This window comes from Mercenaria mercenaria, chromosome 3 (assembly GCF_021730395.1).
Source record: "Mercenaria mercenaria strain notata chromosome 3, MADL_Memer_1, whole genome shotgun sequence".
Lineage (NCBI taxonomy): Eukaryota > Metazoa > Mollusca > Bivalvia > Venerida > Veneridae > Mercenaria > Mercenaria mercenaria.
The window spans coordinates 32789432-32816695 of NC_069363.1; the positions used below are offsets into that span (position 1 = coordinate 32789432).

The following is a 27264-nucleotide window of genomic DNA, read 5'->3' on the forward strand; positions in this document are numbered from 1 at the left end:
TGTCATTTAAAAGACCAAGTGACACACAAAGACCTCAAAATGTCGAAGGCTCTCCAGCAAAGTTTACAATATTCTTACAAACTCCCACACTGAATTTAAAATTTGCTTTATTGTGTTAGATCATACCTATATTCAGTGAGTAAATTGTCAACTCTATCATGAGTGTTAGCTGGTCCATTAAAACTGCTGGCTTAGCACTGAACATAACATGTGTTTATCAAATAATAAAGGCCTTTTCCAGTGGTTTGTAACCTGATATATCATAGTTCAGATGTGTAGGAACTGAACCAGGAGGGCGTTAACCCAAGTGGTTAAATATCTGAATGATGAATCATAGTAAATTACACAATAACCCACAAGAAGACCTTCAAGTTGACTGTTTTCATTCTTACATGTTTTTTGTAAGGTTTCGAACCCACAGCAGAGAGGGGCAAGGATGCAAAGTCAGTGACCTTAACCACTCGCCAGGTCAATGATAGCTAATCCACAGTACGTCCCACAATGAGTATCAGACTCACAATCCTCTCACAGCAGCAGTCTTCAAAAGCTATATGGTGACCATAAAAAGCCACCCTTTACTTTGATTGTTACTATCTTTGGTCCAATGGGAACATTTTGTTCAATCAGTCACTTTTGCTAGAGGTGAGTTACACTTTTCATTACCTCTCACGTAAAGTCTAAATAAAAACAGAATCTGCTTAAAATTTGTTTGTGTGTTCGGGTTTAACGTCTTTTTCCATATTTTTTCAGTCGGTGTCTACTTGTAGCAGTGAGCACAATGCCCAACTTTAAGGAAGCTGCTAGTACCAGTTTTTAATTTGTTTGGTAGCATTCTATGTTTCTAATAGATTTTCTTACAGAATTTGTTTAACTACTGAATGTTCTAGTGAGCAGTTTGTTCTCTAAACGAATATTTCTTTACAAGTCCTGAGCAACAGATAAGCTCAGTGCATATTTGTGAATTTACCCAATTAAATTGCAAAATACGCAATAGGATTTTCTTTTAACATGTATCAAAACTCATAATTTATGTAGAATAAAAGTGACCGGACCAAATTTTGGACAGAATTAAGCCTGACCTAAAAATATCTCGGACATTAAAAATTCGGATTGTTCTGGGTTTATCTTTCGGACAGTTTTGTGTATTAGACGTTAATGACTGGATGATACTGATTAGCTCACCTGGCTTGGTTGATTCTTTGACTTCAGTATATATTCCAATAGTGCGGATAAAAACGCCAAGTTAACATAACAAGATGCCCACGGGCAATATGTCGAGCCCACCAACTGTCAAAAGGACTGGGAGTGCAAAAAAATCTAAATCCACATAAAAATCCTTACCAGTAGAGACAGGTCAAAATACACCTCAAAACTGGATGTAACATGCATGTTGTACTAAAGAAAAGTGGTCTTGATTTTTCCATACGACCAGTAATACAAAAGTTACAATATAAGCTATTTATAGTAACAACAAAGGGAAGTAATTCTAGGTTCTTGCGCATGACACTCCATCTCATGATGGTGACCAATTGTGCCAAGTTACATCAAAATCCCTCTATGCATGAAAAAGAAATTCTCCAAACAAAGTCATTCTTGTATCTGACCTTTGACCTTTAAGTGTGACCATGACCTTAGACCTGGTTCTTGGGCAAGACACTCTGTCTCATAATGGTGAACATTCATGCCAAGTTACATCAAAATCCCACCATGCATTAAGAAGAAATGCTCCGGACAAACACATTCTTCAATTTGTCTTTTGACCTCAAACTGTGACCTTGATTGAGATAAGAAAATGGGGTTTGTGCATGACACTCCTTCTCATTGAGGTTAACATTCATGCCAAATATAAACAAGAGCACCGCCTTGCGGGTGCTGACGCTCATCTGATTTTTTTTTGTGTAATAGAAATATTGTCCTACCCATGATTTTCTAAGTCTAAAAAGGGCCATCATTCTTGCAAAAAGCAGGATAGAGTTATGTTTCTTGATGTTCAGTGTCTACTTATGATGGTGAAAAACTGTTGCAAGTTTTAAAGCAATAGCTTTGATAGTTTATGAGAAAAGTTGACTTAAACATAATACTCAACCAAGAAAATGATTTTCTAAGTCCAAAAGGGGCAATAATTATTGCAAAAAGCAGGATGGAGTTATGTTGCTTGCTGTACAGGGTCAGCTTATGATGGTGAACAAGTGTTGAAAGTTTCAAAGCAATAGCTTTGATAGTTTAAGAGAAAAAGTTGACCTAAACATAAAACTTAACCAAGAAATCTGACATTTTCTAAGTCCAAAAAGGGCCATAAATCTTGCAAAAAGCAGGATGGAGTTATGTCTCTTGCTGTACAGGGTCAACTTATGATGGTGAACAAGTGTTGCAAGTTTTAAAGCAATAGCTTTGACAGTTTAGGAGAAAAGCTGACCTAAACATAAAACTTAACCAAGAAAACTGATTTTCTAAGTCCAAAAGGGGCAATAATTCTTGCAAAAAGCAAGATGGAGTTATGTTTCTTAATGTACAGGGTCTGCTTATGATGGTGAACAAGTATTCCAAGTTTCAAATCAATAGCTTTGATAGTTTAGGAGAAAAGTTGACCTAAACATAAAACTTAACCAAGAAATCTGATATTTTCTAAGTACAAAAGGGGCCATAAATCTTGCAAAAATCAAGATGGAGTTATGTTTCTTGCTATACAGGGTCAGCTTATGATGGTGAACAAGTATTCCAAGTTTCAAAGCAATAGCTTTGATAGTTTAGGAGAAAAGCTGACCTAAACATAAAACTTAACCAGGCAACGCCGACGCAGACGCCGACGCCGACGCCGACAACCGCTCAAGTGATGACAATAACTCATCATTTTTTTTCAAAAAATCAGATGAGCTAAAAAGATTCCTCCATGCATGTCAAAGTTATGGTCAGAACAAAATTGGACAGACGCACACACACATGCACATACATCGAACCGCCAAAAGTGGCGACTAAGTCGAGCTCTCAGCAAGCGGCCTTGACAAATACTCTAATTTTCATCCCGTTGCATGCGTATCATCATATATGTCCCTGCAGAATTTAACAATTGTAGTTTGTAGTCTTGGACACTCGCAAGGAGTCTGGTCCCTGCAAACTTTGAAAAATTTGATGGGAACCATTATTTGATAGAGAACCAGATTAACTTGTTCATCGCAATGCAGTCCAAAAATATCCAAATTTATTGATCTGTTTCAATAATATTTGTTTGTTTTGGGTTTACCGCCATTTTTCAACAGTATTTCAGTTATGTAACGGCGGGCAGTTAACCTAACCAGTGTTCCTGGATTCTGTACCAGTACAAACCTGTTCTCCGAAAGTAACTGCCAACTTCACCACATGAATCAGAGGTGAAGGACGAATAATTTTAGACACAATGTCTTCTATCAAATTGTCATGGAGAACATATGTCCCGCCCAGGGATCAAACTCATGACCCTGCAATCTGCAGATTTGCGCTCTCCCTACTGAGCTAAGCGGGTGGGCTGCGTTTCAATAATGTGCTAAAAATAAAGCAGTCAGAATCTGTTTGGGAGCAGATTGTGAAAAGTATGATGAACGGCATTATATCAAATTGTTTTATGTATTATTTGCAGTTAACAAAAATGTTGACAATAAATTTGTGCATTCCAGCCATGCTGTCAATAAAAAAAAAACTTTTTTAAATGAATGGATAAGTAAGTACCTATGGTTACTCAAAAACTGTGTACAGCACATGTTAATAGTTCAACTAAATACACATAGTGATTGAGTAACCTTTATTTTGTTTATTTCTTTTTCTACAGTTTCATCCAAGTTGAAAGCATAAAAAAGTTCCCTGACTGAAAGGCACAGATACCCAATTAAATTAACAAGGGATGTCCATAAGACAGCGCGCTCCACTATTCGGCGATTTGACAGTAAAATGAATTGACGTCTCAATAAGAGACCTCTACTTTAAAAGGAAGATACACCAAGATGATGATGGTAAAGATATATTATTCTGAGTTTCAAGTCATTATCTTATATTGTACCAAAGTTATGTCCAGAAAATGAAGTTTGTCAAAAAATTTAAGTATGAAAGGGGCATATGCAGATGATCAAGATACATTTTAAATTTCAAGTCATTATCTTATATTGTACTAAAGTTATATCCAGAAAGCGAAGATTGCCAAAAAAACCTTAAGCATGAAAGAGGCATAATTCTGTCAACAAGAGCTCATCGAACACGAAATGCCCCCCTTGATGCAATCAGTAATTGCACAAGGAACAGAAATTATATGCTCACTGTAAACAAAAGTTCTACCGTTCTGGTTCAATCTGACCTTGACCTTTAACCTATTAACCTATCAAGAGATCACAGAGTGATCTTGGCGCCCACCACTGAGCCATTTTTGAATGTTCCAAATTTCAAGACTAGCTCAAGGTCAAAATCAAGGTCAAATTTCATATCGGAATAAAACACTGTACATGTGGTCCAAATTTGAAAGCTGTAGCTTGAGAAATGTGAAAGTAGGTCACTAGATCAATTTCAAGGTCAAAGCTCATTTCGGTAGACAGAACAATGCATGTGCTTCAAATTTGGAGGCTGTAGCTTGAGAAATGTGAAAGTAGGTAAAGGTAAAAATCAATGTCAAATTTCAATTCAGAACACAAAAATATGCACGCAGTCAAAATTTGAAGCCTGTACCTTCAGAAATGTGAAAGTAGGTCACTAGGTCAATCTCAAGATCAAAGTTCATTTCGGTACACAAAACTATGCATGTGGTCCAAATTTGAAGCCTGTACCTTCAGAAATGTGAAAGTAGGTCACTAGGTCAATCTCAAGATCAAAGTTCATTTCGCTACACAAAACTATGCATGTGATTCAAATTTGAAAGCTGTAGCTTAAGAAATGTGAAAGTAGGTTACTAGGTCAAATTTTATTTCGAAACACAAAACTGTGCCCGTGGTCCAAATTTGAAGCCTGTACCTTCAGAAATGTGAAAGTAGGTCACTAGGTCAATCTCAAGATCAAAGTTCATTTTGGTACACAAAACTATGCTTGTGGTTCAAATTTGAAGGCTGTAGCTTGAGAAATGTGAAAAAAGGTCACTAGGTCAAAATCAAGGTCATATTTTATTTTGGAACACAAAACTAAGCATGTGTTCCAAATTTGAAGTCTGTAGCTTCAAAAAAGTGAAAGTAGGTCACTAGGTCAATAACAAGGTCAAAGTTTGTTTTGGTACACAAACCTATGCATGTGGTCCAAACTTGAAGGCTGTAGCTACAGAAATGTGAAAGTAGGTCACTAGGTCAAGATCAAGGTCAGCTCATGTCAAGCTTCATCTTGTCACTCAAAACTATATATGTGGTCAAAATTTGAATGATGTAGGTTATGGACATGAATATATTCTAAGTTTTTCCCTATATAAGTCTTTATGAACCATGTGACCCCCGGGGCGGGGCCATATTTGGTCCAAGAGGGATGATTTGAACAACTTGGTAGAGAACCACTAGATGATGCTACAGTACAATTATCAAAGCCCTAGACTTTGTGGTTTGGTCAAGAAGATTTTCAAAGTATTTCCCTATATAAGTCTATATAAACAATGTGACCCCAGGGCGGGGCCATATTTGATCCTAGGGGAATAATTTGAACAATCTTAGTACAGGACCACTAGATGATGTCATATACAAAATATCAAAGCCCTAGGCCCTGTGGTTTTGGACAAGAGGTTTTTTCTATATATTTCTATATAAACCATGTGACCCCCGGGGTGGGGCCATATTTGACCTCAGGGAAATAATCTGAACAATCTTGGTAGAGGACCACTAGATTTTGCTACATACCAAATATCAAAGCCCTAGGCCCTGTGGTTTTAGACAAAAAGATCAGAAACTGTTTCACTGTTCCTGACCAATGTGACCTTGACCTTTGACCTAATGACCTCAAAATCAATAGGAGTCATCTGCTGATCATGAACAACCTCACTATCAATTTTCCCGACACTAGGCCCAACCGTTCTTGAGTTATTGCCCGGAAACCATTTTCCTGTTCCTGATCACTGTGTCCTTGACCTCTGACATACTGACCTCAAAATCAATAGGGGTCATCTGCTGGTCATGACTAACCTCCCTATAATCTTTCATGACCCTAAGCCTAAGCGTTCTTGAGTTATCATTCGGAAACCATTTAACTGTTCAGGGTCACTGTGACCTTGACCTTTAACATACTGACCTCAAAATCAATAGGGGTCATCTGCTGGTCATGACCAACCTCCCTATCAACTTTCATAATCCTAAGCCCAAGTGTTATTGAGTTATCATCCGGAAACCCTTTAACTATTCAGGGTCACTGTGACCTTGACCTTTGACATACAGACCTCAAAATTAATAGGGGTCATCTGCTGGTGATGACCAACCTCCCTATCAACTTTCATGATCCTAGGCCCAAGCGTTCTTGAGTTATCATCTGGAAATGGATTGGTCTACATTCCGACCGACCGACCGACATCTGCAAAACAATATACCCCTCCTTCTTCGAAGTGGGGACCGATAGACTGACCGACCGACCGACATCTGCAAAACAATATACCCCTCCTTCGTCGAAGGGGGGCATAAAAATACAATTAGAGTTACGGGGATTGTAACCACACATGCAGAGGTGATGATTATGAAGAAATATTTTTAATTTCAAGCCATTATCTTTTAAAGTACCAAAAATATGTCTATAAATGAAGCTTTCGAAAAAAAATTAACATGAAAATAATTCCAAGTATAACAACTTGGTGACCTTGACCTTGGGTATAATGAGCCCAGCCCCTGCACATACTTTGTTTGTATGCTGGACAATGTTTATGTGAAGTTACAGTAAAATTTAAGCAACAATAACCAAGATATGACAGAAAAACAAAGGTTGCCAAAACACTTTAACCTTAAAAATAACGTAAGTATAACACCTGGGTGACCTTGACCTTGGGTATAATGGGCCCAGCCCTGCACATACTTTGTTTGTATGCTGGACAATGTTTATGTGAAGTTAAAGGTAAGACATTAGCCTGGGAATCCAGTCTGACAATTTCTAACTTTTTTCTACCTGCAAAATGACAGCCTGGGGAAACCAGTTTTCTGATCACAGCGCCACCTATACTACACCCGAAATATGCTGGTGTTTGATAAAGAAAGATAACTTCTGAAAGCAATAATCAATGGCTAAAAATAGAAACAGAATTCTCACGGGAAAGACAGATCGGAATCGTGTACTTCCGAAGGTTTCCGAACATTTCCGGGCCAGAGACAAATACCAGTTTGTACGTCCTATAGCTTTTCCAGCAAGTTGTAACAACTTTTAAATATGTCAACAAACTTAAATTTGTGTCATAGCTTTCAAGATGTTATATTAATGTAGACCTAGTGATCTACACAAATTGCCGAATATTCGGCAGCATTGCCTCGTTTTCGTTTCATTCAAGCGCAAATATAATCACATGTTAATTAGTCTAATTATAGACAAGAAATGCGGCAATGCCACGAAACCAGGTTTTCAACACTTTTCATAAGAATAAACAAGAGTGCCAGAATGTCACAATATACGCCCGTCACTAGCCTGAGAATCCAGTCTGACAATTACTAACTTTTTTTCTACCTGCAAATTGACAGCCCGGGGAAACCTGTTTTCCGACCACAGCGCCACCTATATTACACCCGAAATATGCGGGTGTTTAATAAAGAACGATAACTTCTGAAAGCAATAATTCATGGCTAAAAATAGAAACGGAATTCTCACGGAAAAACAGACCAGAATCGTGTACTTCCGAAGGTTTCCGAACATTTCCGGGCCATAGACAAATACCAGTTTGTACCTCCCATAGATTTTCCAGCAAGTTGTAACAACTTTTAAATATGTCAGTATAAACTTAAATTTGCGTCATAGCTATCAAGATGTTATTTTAATGCAGACCTAGTGATCTACGGAAATAGTCGAAATTTCGGCAGGTTTCGATTCAAACAAGTGCAAATATGATCACATGTTAATTAGGCTAATTATAGAAAATTGATAATCAGTAGTTACATGGAAACTCCTTCAGATTTCCCCAGGCGTTGATAATATCAGAAACTCAATGAGTGCCAATTAACACTAATTAGCACAAACCAAGTAATATCGTTAATGCATAAATATTAGGTATGGTTTCTTCTGACAAAGCACAAATATTATCAACGGCTTCCCAGGCTAGCCCGTCACAGCAAATTTCTTTACTCTAGCACCTGTATTTGCAGATGTAATTTTAATTTTGTGGTTGTTTAGTAATCATTGTAATTCTTTTGTTTTTCTAAGTCCACAAAAAAACTCCTTACCAGGTAGAGATACCTTAAAATACACCTACAATTAGAAAGTAACAACTATGTTGTACTACAGAAAAGTGGTCTTGGTTTTTCCCTATGGTCAATTATAAAAAAAGTAACAATATAAGTTATTTATAGTAACAACTAAGGGAAGTTAATCTTATACATAAAAAAAAAAAAAAAAAAAAAAAAAAAAATACAAAAAAAAATTGTAAGTCCACACAGAAATCCTTACCAGGTAGAGATTGGTCAAAATACACCTCAAAATTGGATGTAACATGCATGTTGTACTACAGAAAAGTGGTCTCGATTTTTCCCTACGTCTAGTAATGAAAAAGTTACAATATAAGCTATTTATAGTAACAACAAAGGGAAGTAATTCTAAAGAAGGGAACTGCGCAAGACACTTCGTCTCATGATGGTGTATAATTGTGCCAAGTTACATCAAAATCCCTCTATGCATGAAGAAGATATGCTCCGGACAAAGTTTTCATTCTTGTATCCTTTGACCTCTAAGTGTGACCTTGACCTTAGACCTAGGGACCTGGTTCTTGCGCATGACACTCCGTCTCATGATGGTGAACAATTGTGCCAACTTTCATCAAAATCCCTCCATGCATGTAGAAGATATGCTAACCCTAACCCTATTTTTAGTAACAATGACCTTGACCTTGATCCCAGAAACCCCAAAATCAATCCCAAGCTACAACTTTATATAAGTTTTCTATACACCAAGTTTCATCATGATAGCTCATTCCTAAGTTAAGTTATTGACCGGAAACCCTTTTTCTATTTTAAGTAACAGTGACCTTGACCTTGACCCCAGAAACCCCAAAATCAATCCCAGCCTTTCTTGATATAAGCTACATACATACCAAGTTTTTTCAAATATCTTTACCGAAACAAAAGTTATTGACCGGAAACCCTTTTTCTATTTTAAGTAACAGTGACCTTGACCCCAGAAACCCCAAAATCAATCCCAGCCTTTGTCTTGATATAAGCTACATACATACCAAGTTTTATCCAAATATCTTTACCAAAACAAAAGTTACTGACCGGAAACACCAGTTTGATGCCGCCGCCGCTGCCGCCCGCCCGCCCGACCGACATCTACCCCAATCTAATAACTCAGGTTTTCAATGAAAATCGATAATCAGTAGTGACATGGAAACTCCTTCAAATTTCCTCAGGCATTGATAATATCAGAAACTCCATGAAAACCAATTAACACTGATTAGCGCAAATTAAGTGGGATCTTTTATGTATAGATATTAGGTATGATTTCTTCTGACAAAGCACAAATATTATCAACGACTATCCAGGCTAGTAAGACATAAGCAAAAGTAACAAAGGTATGACCGAAAAACAAAGGTTGCCGAAAAGCTTTTACCAAGAAAGGGCACGCTGATGCCGGTAGGGGTGACTATTGAGGCCAATTTTGACTATTGCAATACTATTGATATTGCTGAAAAACTATTGCGATACTATTCTATTGCTGGTTACTATTGCGATACTATTGCAATAGTTATCGGCCACCATGTTTTATACAGTAAAACTACCAACTGGCATTATTACAGTGTAAGACACGGCACTGTTTATAATTTCTGTTAATACACATAGAGATGTTTGTATAACTGAAATTGACAGAAATAAACCTAACATTAAGTATCTATAACATTTTTTCTATTTCTTGCCTTCCTTGACTTTGAAACAATAAGTAAAACAATAAACCTATGCAAGGTATACTCAAACGAATTGGTCATTTTCTTGCGGATGTCAAGGTGTTTAATAACCCAAAGCATCAAAAAAGACGAAAATTGACGGATCAGACTAAGGTGTACCAGCACTAAATGAAGGGCCCTACCGAACAGTTTGTTGTATCATACAAGTAGCCTACTTTCTCCATGTCCATAGTACTTTTTCTCATTTAAGATTAACAGGTTATTTAAATATATTTAAAAGTTTCTAAGAAACTAAATTTATTAATTATCTCCAAGACTTCTCAGTCCTTTATGGTAGTTTAATTCCGTGAGGTTAATTATTGTAATGAAGACGTAAACACTTTCCGAGGTGCAAATGAAAGCTGGCTCTGTTTCTTGGTTTATAAATTATTAATTATTTCTGTATTTACTAAAATTTCAAAACTATCGATTGTTGAAGGAATTATCGGCGATTGTTATTGGTTCGTGACTTTTCTATCGATGCATACTATCGGGACACTCGGGATTGCAATGCATCGATATTTTGATGTATCGTTACACCCCTAGATGCCGGGGTGAGTAAAATAGCCCCCCATTCTCCAAATAGTGGAGCTAAAAATTATGAAGTAACATGTTTTTGAATACCCAATTCAGTTTAGCCAATACCCATTTCAAACCAAAATGATTGAAAGCTTATCTGTTGCTCTGCATGTCCATTATTTATACATGGAAAAAACAACTCATTTCAGTTACGTAAATGGAATATTGCTGCTAGAAGTATTATCCCAGTACTATCAGAATACTGTTCTCCATGAGTTATGTTAACAATGATTATTGCAACATTAGTATAACACATAACATTCATCCAAGTTGCGCACCCCAACAAAAGCAAGCACCCATCAAGTGTTTTAATATTAACTACCAGTATACCTGAATTGAGAAATAACAGATGGAAATCTAAGTGGAGTCCGCTGACTGGAGTATATATCTGTGAGATGATCAAGTGTCGCCATATCATCGTCTACCGTAGCTAGTTTATCTAGCAACTGTCGTAGGGCCTTTCTGGCTCGCCGGCTTGTGAGGGAACCTCCATTAGCAGCACTCTATAATGTATATGATACAACTGTAAAATCTATTAAAAGCCTGTTTGCAATGAGTGGCGTACTCATTTACAATTGTAGACACACACAATTTACTGGTCATGGTTTCATTTCCATTAACATTTGCAAACACCCATTTGCAAATTTAGAACTGTAGTGTATATTAAGGATGCAGGATACCTTGTAACCAGGGTAGTTTCAAAAATACTTAACTGTAGCAATTCATAATACTTCGAGTAATTAAATGTTTTGGCTGCTAAATTCTCTTGTTGTTCTTCTCCGTCTTTTCAAGAAAAACTAGAATTGTGTCCATGGGACGCAGATGCCCCCACTACATGACATTAAAATGACAATTTTTTCCTAGGTCAGGAGCCGTAACTCCTACAATACTGAATGAATCCGGACGTGAAACCCCAGGTGCACAACTGCACATGCTGACCAACATTCCTGTAAACTTTGGTGACTCTAGGTCAAATACTTTTGGAGCTACGCATGACACAACATTAAAATGACCAAATTTTTACTAAGTCAGGGGCCATAACTCCTACACGACTGGATGAATCCGGATGCGAAACACCAGGTCACAACTACACATGCTGACCAACATTCCTGTAAAGTTTTGTGACTCTACGTCAAATACCTTTGGAGCTAGGCACGACACAACACTAAAATGACAAATTTTTACAAAGTCAGGGGCCATAACTCTTACATGACTGAATGAATCTGGAAGCGAAAGCCCAGGTGCACAAATACACATGCTGACCAACATTCCTGTAAAGTTTTGTGACTCTACGTCAAATGCTTTTGGAGCTAGGTGCGACACAACATTCTCGGAAGGATGGACGGACAAGGGCAAATCTATATGCTCCCCCCCCCCGAAGTGGGGGCATAAAAATTAGGCAGACTGAAGAACATGACCCTCTAAAGATAATTTATACTGAGAAGAAGGAAAACAAGGATTTTCAACACGTTTTAGCTTATTTCAGTTTTACTTGTATTTGTATAAATCTGCGTTGCTGATAACTTAATTAATATATATATTAGCTCTCTAGTATATGACTCAAATGAATATGCCACAGGGCTTGTGTTTCCACGGTAATGCATTTTCTCTCTTTTTTGAGCAATTATATATAACACAGGGTATTTCGACAGCTTAAGTGCCATTTCTTTTATGGCCCAATGAAATATTAGGGTTAATATATGAGCAGTATATCAAACACTTAACATTCTGCCTTAAGGTATCTTAAGGTTATAAGTTACCATGGCAATAGGGATGTTTGAAGATATCTGTAACAACTATCTGTCTGTCCAGTTTATCAATAACTTACCTTGTCTGGTGTAACAGCAATCTGTTAGTCCAGTTGATCAATAACTTATGTTGTCTGGTGTAACAACAATCTGTTAGTCCAGTTGATCAATAACTTATACCTTGTCTGGTGTAACAACAATCTGTTAGTCCAGTTGATCAATAACTTACCTTGTCTGGTGTAACAACAATCTGTTAGTTCAGTTGATCAATAACTTATAACTTGTCTGGTGTAACAGCAATCTGTTAGTTCAGTTGATCAATAACTTACCTTGTCTGGTGTAACAGCAATCTGTTAGTCCAGTTGATCAATAACTTACCTTGTCTGGTGTTACAACAATCTGTTAGTCCAGTTGATCAATAACTTATACCTTGTCTGGTGTAACAACAATCTGTTTGTCCAGCTGATCAATAACTTATACCTTGTCTGGTGTAACAACAATCTGTTAGTCCAGTTGATCAATAACTAACCTTCTCTGGTGTAACAACAATCTGTTAGTCCAGTTGATCAATAACTTATACCTTGTCTGGTGTATCAACAATCTGTTAGTCCAATTTATCAATAACTTACCTTGTCTGGTGTAACAACAATCTGTTAGTCCAGTTGACCAATAACTTACCTTGTCTGGTGTATCAACAATCTGTTAGTCCAGTTTATCAATAACTTATACCTTGTCTGGTGTAACAACAATCTGTTTGTCCAGTTGATCAATAACTTATACCTTGTCTGGTGTATCAACAATTTGTTAGTTCAGTTTATCAATAACTTACCTTGTCTGGTGTAACAGCAATCTGTTAGTCCAGTTGATCAATAACTTACCTTGTCTGGTGTAACAGCAATCTGTTAGTCCAGTTGATCAATAACTTACCTTGTCTGGTGTAACAACAATCTGTTTGTGCAGTTGATCAATAACCTACCTTGTCTGGTGTATCAACAATCTGTTAGTCCAGTTGATCAATAACTTACCTTGCCTGGTGTAACAACAATCTGTTAGTCAAATTTCTCAATAACTTACCTTGTCTGGTGTAACAACAACCTGTTAGTCCAGTTGATCAATAACTTATACCTTGTCTAGTGTAACAACAATCTGTTAGTTCAATAACTTATACCTTGTCTGGTGTAACAACAACCTGTTACTTCAGTTGATCTATAACACTTACCTTGTCTGGTGTATCAACAATCTGTTAGTTCTGTTGGTCAATAACTTACCTTGTCTGGTGTAACAATCTGTTTGTCCAGTTGATCAATAACATTTACCTTGTCTGGTGTAACAACAATCTGTGTGTCCAGTTGATCAATGATGTCAGTAATCTGTGTGTGTAATAAGTCTGCCACAGACTCTACACTTGAGTTACGTATTTTACTGTCTCTACACTTTAACATCTCTCTCTTAATAATGTTCACAGTTCTCCGACAAGCTGATCTGTAATCAAAATACCAAAACACTATCAAACAGAGCTCCAGATAAGCTGTGTATTAAAGTTGCAGAAAACCCAATTGAATTCATACAGTGTGCGTACTGAAACACAATTAAATTTCCTAATAACCAATTCAACTAGAAAATGCTTTTGTAAAAAAGCGCATGTCTCCCCCAATGCAAAGTCCTATAGGCAAGAAGTCAATAGGGGTCAGGAGTGAAAGTCAAAGAGACACTGATGGTTGGCTGCAATAGGGATCATCTACTTGGCATGTCCAGTCATACCGCTAAATTTCAACACTCTTGGTCTAGTGGTTCTCAAGTCACTGTTCAGGCTCCTGTGACCTTGCCCTTGGATCAAGTGACCTCAAAATAAATAGGGGTCATCTACTCTGCATGTCCAATCATCCTATTAAGTTTCAACATTGTAGGTCAAGTGGTTCTCAAGTTATTTCCAAAAAATGATTTTACATGAACAGGCCACTGTGACCTTTACCTTTAATAGACTGACCCCAAAATCAATAGGGGTCATCTACCCTGCATGTTCAATCATCCTATGAAGTTTCAACATTCTGGGTCAAGTGGTTCTCAAGTTATTGATCGGAACTGGTTATCAATGTTCAGGCCTCTGTGACCTTGACCTTTAACGGAGTGATCCCAAAAATAATAGGGGCCATTTACTCTGCAAGAACAATCATCCTATGAAGTTTCAACATTCTGGGTCGAAAGGGTCTCAAGTTATTGATTGAAAATGGTTTTCCATGTTCAGGCCCCTGTGGCCTTGACCTTTAACAGAGTGACCCTAAAATCGTTAGGGGTCATCTACTCCGCATGACCAATCATCCTATTAAGTTTCAACATTCTGGGTCAAGTGGTTCTCAAGTTGCTGACCGGAAATGGTTTTCAATGTTCAGGCCCCTGTGACCTTGACCTTTAATGGAGTGACCCCAAAATTGATAGGGGTCATCTACTTTGCATGTACAATCATCCTATGAAGTTTCAACATTCTGGGTCAAGTGGTTCTCTAGTTATTGATCGGAAATGGTTTTCCATGTTCAGGCCCCTGTGACCTTGACCTTTGATGGAGTGACCCCAAAATCAATAGGGGTCATCTACTCTTCATGATCAATCATCCTTTGAAGTTTCAACATTCTGGGTCAAGTGGTTCTCTAGTTATTGATCGGAAATGGTTTTCAATGTTCATGCCCCTGTGACCTTGACCTTTGACGGAGTGACCCCAAAATCAATAGGGGTCATCTACTCTTCATGACCAATCATCCTATGAAGTTTCAACATTCTGGGTCAAGTGGTTCTCTAGTTATTGATCGGAAATGGTTTTCAATGTTCAGGCCCCTGTGACCTTGACCTTTGACGGAGTGACCCCAAAATCAATAGGGGTCATCTACTCTTCATGGCCAATCATCCTATGAAGTTTCAACATTCTGGGTCAAGTGGTTCTCTAGTTATTGATCGGAAATGGTTTTCAATGTTCAGGCCCCTGTGACCTTGACCTTTGACGGACTGGCCCCAAAAACAATAGGGGTCGTCTACTCCAGCAGCCCTACAACCCTATGAAGTTTGAAGGTTCTAGGTCAAATGGTTCTCCAGTTATTGCTCGGAAATGAAGTGTGACGTACGGACGGACGGACGGACAGGGCAAAAACAATATGTCTCCTTGGGGAGACATAATAAAAATCCCTTGCGTATTATAGAACAGATACCAGACTTTAACGCTAGACAACAGACTGGTTATATGTTATGGCAGAACTGGTTGCTATTTATCGGAAAAATCACAGGACCATTCAGTCTGATCGGTGTTATTTGGAAGCTTTGTAAACAATAATTACACCGATAAAATAGCAACTTCTAGTACTAAAAGAGGTCACAGAAAAAACATTGTTGCAGCACAAACAAACAAAATAGAAGGATATTTTGTTGTTCAACAAAGAGAGTTATCTGTTTGTGATGATATAGTGTCACTGATACTGAAAGACATCTTACGGGAGAGCACATATTGCCATGACCACATTGTTTGGGATATTGGGGATGAATTGATCTCCGAGTCCAACTGCATAAAAAGTGCAAAACACATGATAGAACGAAAGTATCCTAGAAAACATTAAGCGCTAACCAAATTGGTTTTAGCAAATACCCAATTACTTCTGAAAAGGCTGGTCAAAAACTAGATAACTCGGTCAAATCAAAGGAAAAGCTTGTAAACATTCTAAAAGCCACAGTTGTGACTCAATCTTTACGAAACTTGGGCAGATTTTTTTGTCTTGATGATCTCTAGGTCAAGTTAGAAACTGGGTTATGTGGGGTCAAAAACCAGATCACTATTTCCTAAATAGTGCTAAAGAAATCACCCTCTGTGTAAACTGTGACAAAATGCTATCTACTTATGACAGACAATGGTGCATATCAGATCAATAAGTGACAAATACCATTATTTTTTTCTATTTCATCTTTAAATTCATTCTTTAAACAAGAAGCTGCGTTCAATAAACGCTTGATGCGATGCCCCCAGTGGCATCCTTGTTGATACAAAGCAACCTCCAAAACGAGGTCAAGGTCAAGCTCAAACTGAGGTCAGGTGATGTCTGAAGTCCAGTAAGGGGTATTGATGCTAGACGAAACGGTCCCATTTGGTTAACCTCGTACGGACGAACGAACGGACAGGACAATCACTATATGCCTCCCGCATCAGTAGATGGCGGGGGCATAAAAACACAAGTTGCTGACAAAAACATTTTTCAAGGTGTTCTTGGTGAAATTCAAGCATTTTATTTTTCAAAATTAACATACTTTCTCATGTTTTTAAGGCTTTTCGTCATTTTCAAGCAGTTTTCAAGGACAAGCATCAAATGTAAAGACTTTTAAAGGTCTGCTGAAATCCTGAACTGGGGTCACCTATTGACTACAGGCAATCATCCTATGAAGTTTTAATGTCACTGGCACAAGCTTTCTCAAAATATTGATCAGGAACCATTTTCTGTCTGGAGGTCACTGTGACCTTACCTTAAGAGTTACTGACTCAAAACATTAGGGGTCATCTAATTATCACAGGCAGTTATCCTATAAACTCTGACAAATAAAGGCAAACATATGTTTTAGTTATTGAGCAGAAACTATTTTCATTTTCAAGTTCATTGAGACTTTGACCTACTGACCACTTAAACAATTGGGGTCATCTACTTACCACAACAATCATCTTATGAAATTTGAAGGCAGGAGGCCTAAGGGTATTTATGGGGAAGGGCATGAGGAAATGTAAGCAGCAATATGAGATATGTAAAAACTGTATTTTCATTGGAGGAAGGGGTAGGGAAAGGGAAACTATGAAACAATATGAGGTACAGAATATACGTTTGCAGTGGGGTGCAGTTGATTGATGATAAGACACAATATAATACGGGATATGAGATAGGATTTAGTGTGAGAAATTAAAACAAGAGGCCCTGAGGCCCTGTATTGCTCATCTGACCAAGTTATTACCCCATATATTCTTATTCTAATTTGGCCTAGATTTCAAAGAGACAAACATTTTGACCATGTTTTATTTAAATCAGGTAGATCATAAACCAATTTTTTAAATGATTTGGCCAAGTAAGTTGAAGTGCCATAGTTTTTATCCTCAGGTACCCAACTTCTGAACTTGACCTAGATTTCAAACAGACAAACATTCTGACAGAGATTCATGAGGAGCAAGTTGAAAAAAAAGTGGCCCCTAAAGTGTCATACCATAACAGTGTAAACATGTTTGACCTAGTGATTTCATGGAGACAAATATTCTGACCAATTTTCATTATCTTTCATCTTATTCTTTGATTTGACCTGGTGACCTAGTAATTCATCTGAGTTTTCGTGCAGACAAACATTCTGACAAAGTTTCATGCATATCAAATGAAAAATGCAGCCCCTATTGCATACACAAGGATTTTCTTTGATTTTAACAGGTAACCTAGTTTTTGACCCCAGATGACCCAGATTCAAAGTTGGGCTAAAAGTCATCAAGAAAAACATTTTGACCCAGTTTCATGAAGATAGGGTCATAAACGTGGCCTCTCGAGTGTTAATAAACTTTTCCTTTTATTTGACCAAGTGACCTAGTTTTTGACCCCATATGACCCAGATTCAAACTTGACCTAGAAGCCATCAAGACAAATTCTGACCAATTCTAATGAGTTTCGAAATTAAACTGTGGTCTCTAGAGTGTGAACAAGCTTTTCCTTTGATCTGGCCTAATGACCTAGTTTTTAACCCCACATGACACAGTTTCAATCTTGACCTAGAGATAAGACAAACGTTCTGACCAAGTTTCGTAAAGATTGAGTCACAACTGTGGCCTTTAGTGTTCACAAGCTTATCCTTTTGATTTGACTGGGTGACCTAGTTTTTGAACCCATATGACCCAGATTCAAGTCTGACCTAGTGGTCATGAAGACAAATATTCTGACCAATTCTCATGAATTTCAAGCTTAAATTGTGGTCTCTAGAGTGTAAACAAGCTTTTCCTTTGATCTGGCCTAGTGACCTAGTTTTTGACCCCACATAACCCAGTTTCTAACTTGACCTAGAGATCATCAAGACAAAAAATCTGCCCAAGTTTCATAAAGATTGAGTCACAACTGTGGCCTTTAGTGTTCACAAGCTTTTCCTTTGATTTGACCGGGTGACCTAGTTTTTGACCCACATGACCCCAATTCAAACTTTACCTAGAAATCATCAAGCAAACATTCTGATAAAGTTTCATAAATATTGGGTCACAACTGTGGCCTCTAGAGTGTTCACAAGGCAAATGTTGACAGATGCCGCACGAAGGATGCCGAACAATGACCGGTTTTACAGTTTTGATGGTGGAGGAAGATCCCAGGTGCCTGTCCCTGCATTATTTCATCACAAACGGGCACCTGGTTGAACCATCGACCTTCCATAAACCAGCTGGATGGCTTCCTCACATGAAGAATTCAACACCTCAAGTAAGGCTTGAACCCAAATTTGTGAGGGGCAAGTGATTCAAAGTTATCGACCTTAACCACTCAGCCATGGAGCTCCGCTAGCAAAACCAGTGAAATAAAACTTATACCAAATCTTTCATATCAGCCTTTTTAGCAGCAGCAGCAGCAAGCTGTTGTCCTGATTTCAGCAATAAATTTACAAGTTTCCAGAGGAATTAAATCTACAGAAAATTACACGAACTAAATACCTCTCAGCATTACAAATAACTCTTAATACAATTCCTAGAACATTATTACCTGCACTACCAGTCAAAGGGAAACAAATCTTGACATACTTTATCAATTATATAGAATATTGAAGTAAGAATATCCAGTTCACCTGATGTCTGGGTCCTCTTCAATCACTGTCTCCATTCTGTGCATGAGTGATACAAACTCTCCTATACCTTTCACATGGGCCCCTAATGGGTGGTTAGGGTCAGGGGCATAACCCTTACCACCTAATCGAATCTTCATAATGAATGATGTGGCAGTCTGAAATAACAACAATATTTCCCAAAAGTAATACCCAGTTCCATAAAGTTGAGATCACAGTTAAGTATCAATACAAAGTTCAATGAATCTGCAGACAATATCATCTTAATTGTTTTTGGATTATACAGTACCACTGGAATGTTGAAGCCCAAAGGGCAACAATGTCAAGCCCATTATTTGTTGAAACACCACCTGAATCACTCAAACATTTCAGCCAATTAAAACAAGTTTCATTTCAATATCTTGACCCAAACTAAAGTTACACATAAAAAATAATTATAAGTCGACAAAAGACAATAGTTACTAGGTACAGATAGGTCAAAATACATCTAACAAGGCAGTCTGAAAGACAGCTAAATCCCCCGCCACTGCTATGGATAGTGAAAGGGTAAACCTTTGATTTTAGCTGTGACCTTGACCTTGAACTGACATGGCTGACTCATGAATTCTGCACAACGTCTTGATGAAGTGATCATTTGACCCAAGTTTCATGAAAATCCTTCAAGGGGTTTAGAAGATACAGAGCTGAAACCTTTGACCTTCAGTTGTGACCTTGACCTTGAGTTGACATGGCTGACTCATGAGTTCTTGATGAGGTGATCATTTGACCCAAGTTTGATGAAAATCCTTCAAGGGGTTTAGGAGATACAGAATGGACACAAAATGGAAGGCTCAAACCTTCGACCCTTGGTTGTGACCTTGACCTGGCATGGTTGGCTCATAATTTCTGCACATCGCCTTGATGAGGTGATCGTTTGACCAAGTTTGATGAAAATCCTTCAAGGAGTTTAGGAGATATAGAGCGGACACAAAATGGAAGGCTCAAACCTTTGACCCTAAGTTGTGACCTTGACCTTGAGTCGGCATGACTGACTCATGGGTTCTGCACATTGTCTTGATGAGGTGATCATTTGACCCAAGTTTTATAAAATTCCTTCAAGGGGTTTAGGAGATATAGAGCGGACACAAAATGGAAGGCTCAAACCTTTGACCTTGAGTTGTGACCTTGACCTTGAGCCGACAAGGCTGACCCATGGGTTCTGCATATCGTCTTGATGAGGTGATCATTTGACCCAAGTTTCATGAAAATCCTTCAAGGAGTTTAGAAGATATAGAGCGGACACAAAATGGAAGGCTCAAAACCTATGACCCCAAGTTGTGACCTTGACCTTGAGCCGGCATGGCTGACTCATGGGTTCTGCACATCCTCTTGATGAGGTGATCATTTGACCCAAGTTTTATAAAATTCCTTCAGGGGGTTTATGAGATATAGAGCGGACACAAAATGGCAGGCTCAAATCTTTGACCTTGAGTTGTGATCTTGACCTTGACCCGACAAGGCTGACTCATGGGTTCTTCACATCGTCTTGATGAGGTGATCATTTGACCCAAGTTTCATGAAAATCCTTCAAGGGGTTTAGGAGGTATGGACCGGACACGATTTTGTTACGGACTGAAGGACGGAAGCAGACCATTCCTATAATCCCTCAGCCACGGGGGGGGGGGGATTAAAACATTGGAAGTACCATCCATGTTGTACCACAGAAAAGTGGTGTTGGTTTTCTGTATGGTCAATAATGAAAAGTTACAAAATAAGCTATTTATAGGAAAAACAAAGGGAATCAATTCTAAAACAAATTTAAGTCCATAAAAAATTATTTCTCAGTCCACAAAAAACTCCTTACTGTGTACAGATATGTCAAAATACATCTAAAAATTGGAGGTACCATCCATGTTGTAGCACAGAAAATTGGTCTCAGTTTTTCCAATAACAAACAAGAGGGCCAAGATGGCCCTAGGTCGCTCACCTAAGAAACACTCCATAACAGTGTAAAACATGTTTGACCTAGTGATTTCATGGAAACAAATATTCTGACCAATTTTCATTAAGATTGGACCAAAAAATTGGTCTCTTGCGATAAAACAAGCATTTTCTTAGATATGACCTAGTTTTTGACCCTAGATGACCCACGTTCAAACTCGACCTAGATTTTATCAAGGCAATCATTCTGACCAAAATTCATGAATATCAACTGAAAAATACAGCCTCTATCACATACAGAAGTTTTTTCTTTGATTTGACCAAGTGACCTAGTTTTTGACCTCAGATGACCCATATTCAAATTCGACCTAGATTTCATTAAGGCAATCAACCTGACTAAATTTCATAAAAATCAATTGAAAAAAACAGTCTCTATCGCATACACGAGATTTTTCTTTAATTTGACCTAGTGACCTAGTTTTTGACCTTAGATAACCCATATTCAAAATCGACCTAGATTTCATCAAAGCAATCACTCTGACCAAATTTCATGAAGATCAATTGAAAAATACATCCTCTATTGCATACACAATGTTTTTCTTCGATTTGACCTAGTGACCTAGTTTTTGACCCCAGATGACCCATTTTCGAACTCGGCCTAGATTTTATCAAGGTAATCATTCTGGCTACATTTCATGAAGATCAGTTGAATAATACAGCCTCTATTGCATACACAAGGTTTTTCTTTGATTTGACCTAGTGACCTAGTTTTTGACCCCAGATGACCCATTTTCGAACTTGGTCTAAATTTCATCAAGGTAATCATTCTGACCAAAATTCATGAAGATCAATTGAAAAATACAGCCTCTAATGAATACACAAGGTTTTTACGTGATATGACCTAGTGACCTAGTTTTTGACCCCAGATGACCCATTTTCGAACTCGGCCTAGATTTCATCAAGTTAATCATTCTGACCAAAATTCATGAAGATCAATTGAAAAATACCGCCTCTATCGCATACACAAGTTTTTTCTTTGATTTGACCTAGTGACCTAGTTTTTGACCCGAGATGACCCATTTTCGAACTCGGCCTAGATTTCATCAAGGCAATCATTCTGACCAAAATTCATGAAGATCAATTGAAAAATACAGCCTCTATCGCATACACAAGGTTTTTCTTTGATTTGACCTAGTGACCTAGTTTTTGACCCGAGATGACCCATTTTCGATCTCGGCCTAGATTTCATCAAGGTTATCATTCTGACCAATATTCATGAAGAAGAATTGAAAAATACAGCCTCTATCGCATACACAAGGTTTATCTTTGATTTGACCTAGTGACCTAGTTTTTGACCCGAGATGACCAATTTTCGAACTCGGCCTAGATTTCATCAAAGTTATCATTCTGACCAATATTCATGAAGATTAGATGAAAAATACAGCCTCTATCGCATACACAAGGTTTTTCTTTGACTTGACCTAGTGACCTAGTTTTTGACCCGAGATGACCCATTTTCGAACTCGGCCTAGATTTCATCAAGGTTATCATTCTGACCAATATTCATGAAGATTAATTGAAAAATATAGCCTCTATCGCATACACAAGCTAAATGTTGACAGACGACAGACGACGGACGCCGGACATCGAGCGATCAGAAAAACTCACCTGAGCATTGCTCAGGTGAGCTAAAAAGTTACAAATTAAGCTATTATTATTATAGTAACAACAAAGGGAAGTAATTCTATAAAAACAGGCAAATTCGATGAATTGGTATCCCCGCTGAAAGGGTTTGTGGTGAGGAACGGCAAAACGGTATATCAGGCAAAAGTTAAGGATGTCATTAAGAGGCAAATAATTTCATTAGTCAAAATCCAACTTTGCATGTTAATAAATATTCATGGAAGGTTTGAAAAAAAATAAAAAGGAATGAAAAATTATCTTTTTTTGGGGGGTGGGGGGTGGGAGGGGGAGGGGGGGACCAAGGCAAGGTGGTGACCAGGTGTGGGTACACAACTTCACATGTTTATAATAAATGTTCATGGAAGAGATAGAAAGACGTTTAATGAAATTCTACCAATTGGTTGGTTTGTTATGTACAGATCTCATGGGTGGTAAACGCGCAATCCAATTCCCGCCGGGAATACGCTTAAAATGGGCTGCGCAACGTCTGGTGCTGGTGTTGCGCGTAAAAAAAGACGAAATTGAGGTATGTGAAGTTATGATTTTGCTTAGTATGAGACAAGAATAAATTGTTTCGAAAAAAGCAAAATGCTATTCAACACAGATATGATAATATATCATATGTGTAAAATATCTGGTTTGTAATTTATGATTCGGCTCTATTATCACAAAAACTCTGGCGACACGAAACGTGAAAAAAGTATGAAATCAACAAAAATGGCAGTTTCTAACCTCATATGCCTAATCTGAGGACATCTGATGCTTTTTATGATAACTCAACTGTTACAAAGTAACCAATATCAAAATTATTTGTTTCAAATCCTGCTTACGGGGACATAATTGACAAAATAATCATCGGGAATGGGGTTGCGCACCGGGAATGGAGTTGCTCATATACATCATAATGTGTATAATGTATACGCACAACTCCATTCCCGGGGCGCAACCCCATTCCCGATTATTTTTTTGCCAATCTTTCCCCCAAAAGCAACATTTCATTCAAGTGTATGTTATATTCATGACTGTTTTACACGTGTTTGATCATTCGAAGCGTCACATTTCCAGAAAGAAGGCAAAGAGTTAGAAAATTTGCATTTTTCATGATTCCATGCTTTTTTGACAGCTCGAGCCAGCAGAGTTTTCATGATAACACAGCTGATTCTTAAATTAATAAGTTGGTATTTCACACATATGATCCTTATTCATTTTTGTGTCGAATAGCATTTTGCTTTTTTTCGAAAGCACTCGTAAATATGTAATTATTTACAAAAACAAAAACCCACCTACCTCGATTTTGTTTATATTGATGCGCAACTTCAGCACCGGAAGTCGCGCAACCCATTTTTAGCGTATTCCCAGTGGGAATTGGATTGCGCGTTTACCACCCGTGGATCTGTAGATTTTTAAACAATTAAAGGGAAATAACTCTAAAGAAAATTGACCAATCAAAAAAAAAAATGACAGGCATCATCGAAGTATGTTGGTTCATATTTATTTCAAGTTTCATGGAATTCTACCAGCTTGTTACTGAGAAATTGCTGCAGACGTGCATCTTTCATTAAATCAAGGGCAGTAACTCTAAGGGAAATTGACCAATCAAAAAAACAAAAACTTGACGGGCATCATCGCAGTATGTTGGTGCATGTTTATTTCAAGTTTTATGAAATTCTACATGATAGTTACTGAGAAATGGCCGCGGACTGACATTTTTGGGCATTTTTCATTAAATCAAGGGCAATAACTCTAAGGAAAATTTACCAATCAAAAAAAAACTTGACCGGCATCATGGCAGTATGTTGGTTCATGTTTATTTTAAGTTTCATGAAATTCTACCTGCTAGTTACTGAGATATGTCTGCGGACGGACGGACGGACCCACACACGGATGGACGGACGGACAACGCCATTTCAATACCCCCCTCCCGACTTCATCGGCAGGGGATAAAAAGTTGTAAGTTGACAAAAGAGGGATCTGACAAATAAAACAAGTGACCAAGTATTACAGTGACAATACAGTAGTCCCCTAGTGGTAGAAAATGTTGTTAGTGTTCATCCCTCGTGGCTGTTGGCAACAGTGTTTGAATTAAAAATGCTTCAAGCATTTAGGAGCTGTGGAACAAACACAATTTTCAATAATATTTCAATAGTGACCTTGACCTACAAGCATAGATCATGTACCCGACACACTGTCTCATCATGGGGGACATTTGTGTTCAGTACTAAGACATTCCACCAATGCACATAAAAGTTATGGAGCTGAAATAATTTTACTTAACAGTGACCTTGACCTTTGACCGACAACCTATAAACTAGAAATGTGTCCATAGGACATGGATGCCTCAACATAATGCCCAGCGCCGTCCACTAAATAGCAATGTTTTTATTAAGAAAGGGCCATAATTCTAGAAAAAAATAGCCACAGAAAGAAGTCCATTATTTATGGTCATCTTCCAATGCAGGTCCTTCCCATCTGTGAAACTTTCAAGCATATCCTTTCACTAGTGTTTGAGGAGTTGGACATACAAGATTTTTCTCTATATTCTATATAGCAAAACTATCAAAGGGCCATAACTGTGGTACAAATAGTCACAGAAAAAATTTCTTCCTTTAAGGTTATCTGCACATCAAGATTACCTGTGAAAGTTTGAAGCAAATCAGGCTAATAGTGTGGGAGGAGTTAGACACACAAGATTTCGGGACGTACAGACAGCAGCAACACTACATGTATATGGCCCCCACATAAATGTGGGGACATAAAATTTCTTCAATGCATATAAATGTTATGGACTGGAAACAAATTTTTACTTGACCTTTAACAGTGACCTTGACCTTTAACCAACAAGCACACATCATACATTGACACACTGTCCTGTCATGGGGAACACTTGTGTGTAGCACTAAGATAATCCATCAATGCACATAAAAGTTATGGAGTGAATTTTTACTTGACCTTCAATAGTGACCTTGACCGTTGGCATACACGCATAAGTCATGTACGTGCATAATCTAAATATTGCCCTCTATTCACATACCAAGATTTATGAACCTAGCTTGAATACTTTTTGAGTAATTGCAGGATCCATATTTGCGGACAGACTGATGGAGGGCATTCTTATAGTCCCCTCTGGTGTTCCACCAGTAGGGGGACTACAAAGATTGATCAATGCATGTCAAAGTTATGGCCTAAAATCTTATATGACCTTTGAATTAGGGGCCTGGGGTTTGCACGTTTCACTTACCTTGTCACAGCACTGTACACTCTGTAGATATAGTTCTTACCTGATACATAGTCATTTTCCTTTCCCTGGATTCATGTTTTAAATCAGTGAAAGCTGAATGGGTTAGCTCCCTTTCTGGAACATTGATAACCCTGGCCAATGCAAGTTCAGATCTTGAGTTGACAAGCAGTTCGAGATAGGACAGGAATACTAAACGTACATAGGCCTGCAAAATATATGTGTTGAAAAACATGTACATGGTGCAACCTCTATTGTGTAACAATGTACAACTTTACTATAAACTTAATATGTTTCCATACAACACAGGTGCCCCCACCCGTGTCAATTTGTTCATAGTTTCAAGACTCTAGGTGAAATATTTTTTCAGATGTTTGTAATACAAACTTTAAGAACTTTATGTGTATTTTTCATAAGTGAAGGACCACAACTCTGGCCTGAGGGAAATTCCAAAGAGAACATGCTATATAACAATCCTGTAATGTTTTATGACTCTAAGTCAAGTATATTTTGAGATACATGGGGCACAAACTTTTATTTTTTGAATAACTAGTCTTGCAAAGTGAAAAAAAAACAAACAAACAAACAAGAGCACCGCAATGCAAAGTAATAAATGCCCTAAGGCATGACCTTTGACCCCTAAGTGTGACCTTGACGCAAACCATCCAGAACATGCACTCTACACGTTGTCTTGATGTGGTGAACATCTGTGCCAAGTCTTTTAAAAATCCTTCAAGCAGTTCAAGTTACAGAGCGGACACGAAATATAGTCATATGACTTTTGACTCCAAAGTGTGACCTTGACCTTGAAGCGAGCCTTTCAGAACATGTGCTCTGCACATTGTCTCGATGTGGTGAACATTTGTGTCAAGGTTCTTTGAAATCCTTCAAGGGTTCAGTTATGACCTTTGACACTTAAGTGTGACCCTGACCTTGAAGCGAGCCTTGATGTGTTGAACATTTGTGCCAAGTTACTTTAAAATCCATCATGCAGTTAAAGAGTTACAGTGCGGACATGAAACAAAGTCATATGACCTTTGACCCATAAATGTGACCTTGTAGCCAGTAAAATCTACTCACCCTTAATGAACAGTCACTCGCCCTAATAAATTTACAATTCTCTTAAATGACTTCTCTTCATTACTGTCACTTTTATGAAAGAAGTATTACGTACAACAAACACATTGAAAATGTAACACACAGTAGACAAATTTATTCTCATGTACACTACATTTCTTTTTTCTTTA

General features: G+C 37.9%; 1 protein-coding gene across 5 annotated transcripts in view; it reads right to left on the reverse strand.

Annotated features, from left to right (window-relative positions):
- Positions 1 to 27264, reverse strand: part of LOC123525840 (PCNA-interacting partner-like) — a 178875-nt gene that overhangs the window by 32972 nt on the left and 118639 nt on the right. For all 5 annotated transcript variants that reach the window (XM_053538129.1, XM_053538133.1, XM_053538130.1 and 2 more), the window contains 4 exons: positions 26061 to 26225; positions 19183 to 19337; positions 13686 to 13851; positions 10952 to 11124 (listed from right to left, as the gene is read on the reverse strand). In XM_053538129.1, the coding sequence (XP_053394104.1) occupies positions 10952 to 11124; positions 13686 to 13851; positions 19183 to 19337; positions 26061 to 26225 (659 nt within the window). The remainder of the gene's footprint in view (positions 1 to 10951; positions 11125 to 13685; positions 13852 to 19182; positions 19338 to 26060; positions 26226 to 27264) is intronic.